Raw genomic sequence first — 8,075 nt, forward strand, 5'->3', positions numbered from 1 at the left:
TTGGATGGTTTAGATATCTTTAGTCCTTCAGGGACTTTCATATAGATATCTCGATCTAATGAGCCATATAAATAGGCTGTTACTACATCCATTAAATGCATATACAGTTTATGATATGCAGATAAACTGACCAAATAACGCAATGTTATTACATCCACTACAGGAGAATACGTTTCTTCATAATCTATACCGGCCCTCTGTGAAAAACCTTGTGCCACAAGTCGGGCTTTATAGCGCACAACTTCATTTTTCTCATTTCGTTTTCTCACAAATACCCACCGGTATCCAACAGATTTTACATCTTCTGGTGTACGGACTACAGGTCCGAAGACTTCACGTTTTTCAAGTGAGTCTAATTCAACCTTCATGGCTTCTTCCCATTTTGGCCAATCATTTCTTTGTCGACATTCTTCGACTGATCTTGGTTCAAGATCCTTACTTTCATGCATGATATTTAATGCCACATTATATGCAAATATTTCATTGACAATCTTATTTCGGTCCCATTTCTTTCCTGTAAAGACATAATTTATCGAGATCTCATCATTTTCACAATTTTCAGGTACCTAAACGTCTTCTGGCGTTAAAATCATATCAGAATTTTGGACAACTGCAGGTGTCTTTACAATGTCTTTTTCAACAGGAATCGTATTTACCTCTTTTCTCTTTCGAGAATTTTTGTCTTTGAAACCGACAGGCCTGCCACGCTTCTAACGTGAATTTGCTTCAGTGGCTACTTGTCCTACTGGGACATCAATTCGAATTGGGGCATTTTCCGCTGGTATATACGACTTGGTTATCCTCTTTGTATCGGAAAATGCATTAGGCAATTCATTTGCTATTCTTTGCAAATGTATAATCTTCTGAACTTCTAGTTCACATTGCCCTAATCGAGGATCTAAATGCATCAAGGATGATGCATTCCAATTAAGTTCCTTTTCAGGAAACTTATTCTCTCCCCCTAATGTTGAAAATTTTGATTCATCAAAATGACAATCTGCAAACCGGGCTTTAAATACATCTCCAGTTTGTATATCAAGATACCTCACTATAGAGGGAGAATCATATCCAACATATATCCCAATTTTCTTTGGAGTCCCATTTTGGTGCGATTAGGTGGTGTAATGGGAACATATATCGCACACTCAAATATTCTTAAATGAGAGACATTTGGCTGCTGGCCAAAAGCTAATTGCATAGGAGAGAACTGATGGTAACTCGTTGGCCTCAAACGGATAAGTGCTGCGACATGTAAAATAGCATGCCCCCAAACCAAGGTTGGGAGATTTGTTCTCATAAGCAAGGGTCTAGCAATTAATTGGAGGCGTTTAATAAGTGATTCTGCTAACCCATTTTGTGTGTGAACATAAGCTACTGGATGTTCAACACTTATTCCATTAGCCATACAATAAGCGTCAAATGCTTGGGAAGTAAATTCACCAGCATTATCAAGACGAATTGCTTTGATTGGATTTTCTGAAAATTGTGCTTTTAATCGAATAATTTAAGCCAGTAATCTCGCAAACGCCAGGTTGCGAGAAGATAATAAGCACACGTGTGACCATCTCGAAGATGCGTCTATTAGGACTATAAAATATCTAAAAGATCCACATGGTGGATGAATAGGTCCACATATATCACCTTGAATCCTTTCTAGGAATTCAGGGGACTCAAATCCAATCTTTACTGGTGATGACCTTAAAATTAACTTTCCTTGAGAACATACAGCACAACAAAATTCACTAGTTTTAAGAATCTTCTGGTTCTTTAGTGAATGTCCATGAGAGTTTTCAATAATTCTCCTTATCATGGTTGTTCCCGGATGACCCAATCGGTCGTGCCAAGTAATGAATTCATTTGGGCTAGTAAACTTCTGGTTTACAATGGCATGTGATTCAATTGCATTGATCCTGGTATAATACAACCCAGATGAAAGTGAGGGTAACTTTTCTAATATAACCTTTTTATTTAAATCATGAGCTGTGATACATAAATACTCACGATTTTCCTTATTCATTGTTTCAATATGATATCCATTTCGGCGAATATCTTTAAAGCTCAACAAGTTTTTTCGAGACTTGGTAGACAATAGTGCATTATTTATTATGAATTTTGTTCCTCCAGGAAATAAAATTATAGCTCTTCCGGAGCCTTCTATCACATTGTCTGAGCCAATAATAGTATTAACATATTCCTCTTTTGGCACAAGATGGGTAAAATATATATCATTTTTGAGAATAGTGTGCGAGCTTGCACTATCCGCAAGGCATACATCTTCATTACATATCCTTGCCATTTTCTTCAAAGACAAATAATAATAAAATGAATAGTATGCACAGTTAAATTGAATACTTGATCGGAATTATTTTTCTAAAAAATACTGCACATAAAAATAATGTCATATACTAAAATTTTATTTTAAAACATGACACATTTAATGATTTCAAAATTTATAAACATTAATATTTCATTATTTATATACATCATATTTGAAACTTAAATACATAGAAAATAAAACTTAATAATAAGTTTTTTACATTATTTATTTACATGAATGCTTAATAATCTCTCACATTAAACTATTCCATCATTGATCAAATGACCAATATTTCCTTCAGGATCCTCAAAGAAATCAGATACATCATAATGAGTGGTGAAATTTTCAGCATTATTTAAAATAAAATTTGTTTGCTTTCCTTTGTCATCCTTTTTCAAAGATGCCTGGTAAAGATCGATTAGGTGCCTTGGGGTACGACAGGTACGTGACCAATGGCCATTTCCACCACAACGGAAACACTTATCCTCTGTTGATTTATTCTGCCCGATATTTCTTTCTTTATCCCACTTCTGGTGAGATCCTTTCTTTTGAATATAATTCCTTTTCCTTCCATAATTTTTCTTATTATTAAAACCTTGCCATTTACCTCTTATGGGGTAATTTGCCGCATTTACTTCAGGAAATGGGGCGGCGCCAGTTGGGCGCGCTTCATGATTCTTTAAAAGTAACTCATTGTTGCGTTCAGCAACGAGAAGGCAAGAAATTAACTCAGAATATTTTTTAAATCATTTTTCTCGATACTGCTGCTGCAGGAGCACATTCGAGGCATGGAAGGTTGAGAAAATTTTCTCCAACATATCATGATCAGTGATCTTTTCCCCACATAATTTCATTCGTGAGGTGATTCGAAACATTGCAGAATTATATTCATTTATGGATTTAAAATCTTGTAGACGCAAGTGCGTCCATTCATATCGAGCTTGAGGAAGTATCACCGTTTTCTGATGATTATACCTTTCTTCAAGGTCTTTCCAAAGATCTGCAGGATCTTTTAATGTGAGATATTCATTTTTCAATCCCTCGTCAAGATGACGACGAAGAAAAATCATGGCTTTGGCTTTATCCTTCTGGGATGCATTATTCTCAGCCTTAATGGTATCTCCAAGATCCATTGAATCAAGATGAATTTTAACATCTAGTATCCATGATAAATAATTGTTTCCAGATATATCAAGAGCATTGAATTCAAGATGAGAGAGTTTCGACATAATGAAAAATTGTTACCTAAGTCTTCCTAAAGATTTGATCAGAGTCTCGTGCTGATAACGTGTTGTAAAATAAATAAAAGATATATTAAATATAAAATAAGGATGTATAAATAGAAGACTCTAGCATTAATATAATTAGCTCAATAATGATTTATGTATATATAATAATATTATATGTTGTAATATGTATATATATATATAAAGATAGAAAGAAGTATTAAAGTAAAGAGAGAGAGAATTGCATTTGTTTATTGTTACTGTGTGTTACTTCATAACATGTTCTCTATATATAGATATACATAAGCATCGTTTTTCAAACTTCATTTAATATTATTTTCCTTGAAAACCTGAGACTTGTGGAAAATGGGCATCCACCTCAGGCAATCTTATCACAACAAATATTAAATAATAAGACCGTTTAAGAAGTTTCAAAAGTTATTTTTTTTTTTGAACTTTTGATTTATGAAAAGTAGTAGTATTAATGTCTGACACAATTTTTAAAATAAAATTGTAGTTTTTTAAAAAACTATTTAGGAGTTTATAGAAAAGTTAAAAAAATGACTTTTCTCGTACTACTACTATTTTTTTTATCACATTTCTATAAAATGAGCAATTTTAGAACTAAAATTCCAAATACAAAATAACTTATTTATAAGCTAATTTTAATATAGTCATTTATTATTTAAACTATTTTTTCAAGAGTAACTTAATTAAGCTGTTTACTCAAACTGGACCTAAGTCTGTCTGTGAAATAGTTAATGGATTTGAATTTGATCTGTAGTTTGTTATTGATTTTTTTTGAGTTAATACTCAATTTAGTCTCTGAACTTACACGCGAGTCTCAATTTAGTCTTTGAGGTTTTAATTGCTTCTATTTAGTCCCAAAAATTTATAAACGGGCCTTATATTAGTCCCTCAGACGATTTTTAGTATAAAAATATTAATGGAGCGCTGTTATAGACTATCAGATATCACGTTAAAACTTGTAAAATGATGCGGTTTTAGTTTTGGCATTTAAATAGCTTAAAAACAACATCGTATCACTTATTTTGTTAGGTAAAATTTTAATAGACACCATTTACGATGTTGTTTTTGGGTTATTTAAGTGCCAAAACTAAAACGACATCATTTTACGAAGTTTAGTGTGGCATCCGGCTATTTACCATAGTGTTCCATTAACGTTTGTATATTGAAAATTGTTTCAATGACTAACATGGGTTATATTTACAAAGTTTGGAGACTAAATAAAAGCAATTGAAACTTTAGAGACTAAATTGAGGCTTGCATGCAAGTTCAGGGACTAAATTGAATATTATCTCATTTTTTTCTCAAATATTAAATTTGATTTTTTGTTTGAACTGAAATTTGTTGAAAGATCTGATAAGACTTTTGAAATAATTTGGACTAAGACTATTATGTTATATGCCACATTATTAGTCTCTCATAGGTTGCTGGCCTATTTCATCTCTATTTCTTACAACATTTTGGATACACCAATTAAAATAGTTATTCAATTTTAATATAATAATCAAAATTATTTCTCAACTTTAAAATAAATTAAAGTAAATTCTAATTTTTTGAGAGTAAATCAATTAGTTTCTCTATTAATCAATTAAAATAACAAAAATTTATAAACTGTTAATTGCTAACGTGGCAAAATGTTAAAAACAAAATTATATACAAGACTGTAAAATTCCTACTGTTTGGTAACGTTTTTATTTTAGAACAATTTACTCAAACATATTATATAAATCGTGGGATTTTAATATAATTTACGTTTGTTTGATTATTGTTCAATCTATTTTATTTTAACAAAAAAAAATCGAATGGGTCTAGAGAGTGCACAACCGCCAGAAGGAGAATCTCCCCAAGAAGAAGACTCGAGGCTCCGCAGCGTTAAGAAAGCAAAGCCGAATGGGGATAAATCAATGCCGGATGCTGATGACAACGTGGAATTTGTTAGAGACGGAGAAAGTATGATCGTAGAAAATCCCAATCCCAGCCAGGGAATTCAATCGAGTGAGAACAAGAGGATCCCGCTTGATGTGTGTGGACCGAGGATAAAAGATCCGGAACAAGGAAGTTCATATAAAGACAGATTGATGTCGGTTGATACGAAAATTGTGTTGTCTCCAACAGAAATTGTGCAGTTAGTGGCTGAGGATTATGGTTTGGAGGAGATGGAGGATGTGAATTTGGAAGAGGAGGCTCCCTTCAATCCAAAATCGGTAGTGGAAGTCTCCTTGGAGGAATATGATCAATGGTGCAAACCATGGAAACTTTCTCTCATCGTGAAGCTGCTTGGCAAGAGTCTAGAATTTCGAGCGATGGAGACTTGGATTCGGAGGACTTGGTCATGGAATGGAGATCTCAAAGTAATTGACTTAATGGGTGATTTCTTCTTGGTGAGATTCATGGACGAAGGTGATTATCGACGTGCCTTATTTGAAGGTCCATGGCAGGTTGTAGACCACTATTTGTTGGTGCAGAGATGGAGGCCCCTGTTCTAACCTTCAAATGATTTTTGTCTAGAAATTGCTATTTAGGTGCGTATTCCCAAACTGCCTGTGAAATTGTATACTGATAAATTTCTATGGCGAGCTGGGAAAAAGATAGGAACAATGTTGAAGATTGACCAGAATACCTCCATTCATTCTAGAGGAAAATTTGCACGCTTGTGTGTGGAAATTGACCTGAGGCGCAAACTGGTTCTAGGAATCAAAGTACTGGGTCATGACTTCAAAGTTGAATATGAAGGACTACATTTAATTTGCTTCGGATGTGGCCGTTATGGTCATAGAATTGAGTTGTGTTCGGAAGGAGGGACAAGGAAGGAGATTGTGCAACCACTGTGCACTGATGGTAGTGGTCAATCAGAAAATGCTCCAAAGAATTTGGTTGTAGAATCTGCTACCTTAGTGCCGGAACCTTCAGATTCAATTAGTCCAGTTGCAAATATTGCGGAGAGGAATACTGGGGTGTCAGATCTGAATGAAGATATGGAAAATGGGAAAAACTTGAACTCTTTTGGGTCTTGGATGTTAGTTAAGAGGCCCCAGCGAAAAAATATGAAGAAAAAAGTCTCTGGGCTTGATCCAAATAAGGGGGTAAATGTTGACAAGGGCTCAAGGTACCAAGTTCTAGACTAGATAGAAAACCAGGAGTCAGCACAAATAGACTTGGTGGGTAGGCATAATGAATCTCATCTGGAGTCTAGGGCCAAAAGACCTCAGCCCAATAAGGCTGCTTTGTTTACAAACCCGGTCACGGTAGGAAAAGAAAATAAAAAACACACTCAAAAGCCTCATACTAATCAGAGTAAGAGGACAGTAGGTAATACGAGTGTGTCTACTTTGAAGGGGAAGGAGATAGAAGGTTCTAGTTCTACAGAGGTCCGGGTTCAAACTCACTTACCCTCCATGGAAGCTTATGCGATGGTGGAGCAGCTTCGCCTCAAACCTAGAGTGAGGAATTCGGCGGCAAATCCCCCTGACCCAGGAGCAAGTCAGAACGTAAATATCGGTGAGTCAATTTCAGATATATCCCCTATTGGGATGCATTCAGATAACATGGTGGTAGACATCACCACAGGTGCTATGCCTAATGCTCAGTAATTTTTGGCCGTTTGGTCCCTCGCTCCCCTTTTATTATTGCTTCTCATGAATATAATAAATTGGAACTGTAGAGGCGTGGGTGGTAAAGGTTTCTCCAGATTGGTGAAGGATCTGTGCAATACATTTTATTCTGGTTTTCTTTGTTTACTTGAAACACATATCTCGGGGGCTAAAGCGGAGAAGGTGGCTCAAAAATTTAGTTTCCCGAATTGGCATCTAGTGGAAGGATTTGGTTTCTCAGGTGGGATCTGGCTTCTGTAGAATGGAAATATCTGGGATGTTAATGTTATTGAGTCCCATAGGCAATTTATTCATCTTAGAGTTTCCTTTTGTAATGAACAATACTGGTATCTGACGGTAGTCTATGGTTCACCTCATATTGGACCAAGATTTGAATTGTGAAAAAATCTGCGAAGATTAGGGGATCTGGTGCATGGTGATTGGTGTGTGGGGGTGACTTCAATTGTGTTCATTCAATGGCAGATACAGGGGTACCTCAAATCTTTCTAGGGATCATGCCCACTTCTCAAATTGTCTCTTTGAATGTGGTATCCAAGATATTGGCTTCCAAGGACAACCAATTACTTGGCAGAGAGGTAGTATTCGAAGGAGATTGGATAGGTATGTTGCGAACACTTATTGGGTTCAAAGATTCAATCATGCGGTAGTAAAGCATCTTCCGAAACTGAAATCTAATCATGTGCCGTTATTACTTGACTTGAGATATGCAAATAATCCTGGCTCCTCTACTCGCCTATTTCGGTTTATTGCAACATTATGGATGACTCACAACGATTTTAATAACTTGCTACGGAGTAGTTGGGATGTGATCAACTGCTGGACGTAAATATCTCTACTTTCATGGAAGCTGCTAAAATTTGGAATCAAGAAGTGTTTGGTGATCAAGGAAAATTG

The 8,075-nt window shown here is 35.4% G+C and overlaps 1 protein-coding gene across 1 annotated transcript; it reads left to right on the forward strand.

Annotated features, from left to right (window-relative positions):
- LOC107626930 lies at positions 5,373-6,695 on the forward strand. Its single transcript, XM_016329817.1, has 2 exons — positions 5,373-6,008; positions 6,093-6,695. Exons 1-2 carry the CDS (start codon positions 5,373-5,375, stop codon positions 6,693-6,695), a joined length of 1,239 nt encoding a protein of 412 aa, XP_016185303.1.

The sequence above is a fragment of the Arachis ipaensis genome, chromosome B02, assembly GCF_000816755.2.
Source record: "Arachis ipaensis cultivar K30076 chromosome B02, Araip1.1, whole genome shotgun sequence".
NCBI classification, from domain to species: Eukaryota; Viridiplantae; Streptophyta; class Magnoliopsida; order Fabales; family Fabaceae; genus Arachis; species Arachis ipaensis.

Bases quoted from the DNA above. Each gene is read 5' to 3' on its own strand.
- LOC107626930 (XM_016329817.1), top strand. From the start codon at position 5,373: ATGGGTCTAGAGAGTGCACAACCGCCAGAAGGAGAATCTCCCCAAGAA. The intron at 6,009-6,092 runs GTTGTAGACCAC...ATTGCTATTTAG, and splicing joins TATTTGAAGGTCCATGGCAG to GTGCGTATTCCCAAACTGCC.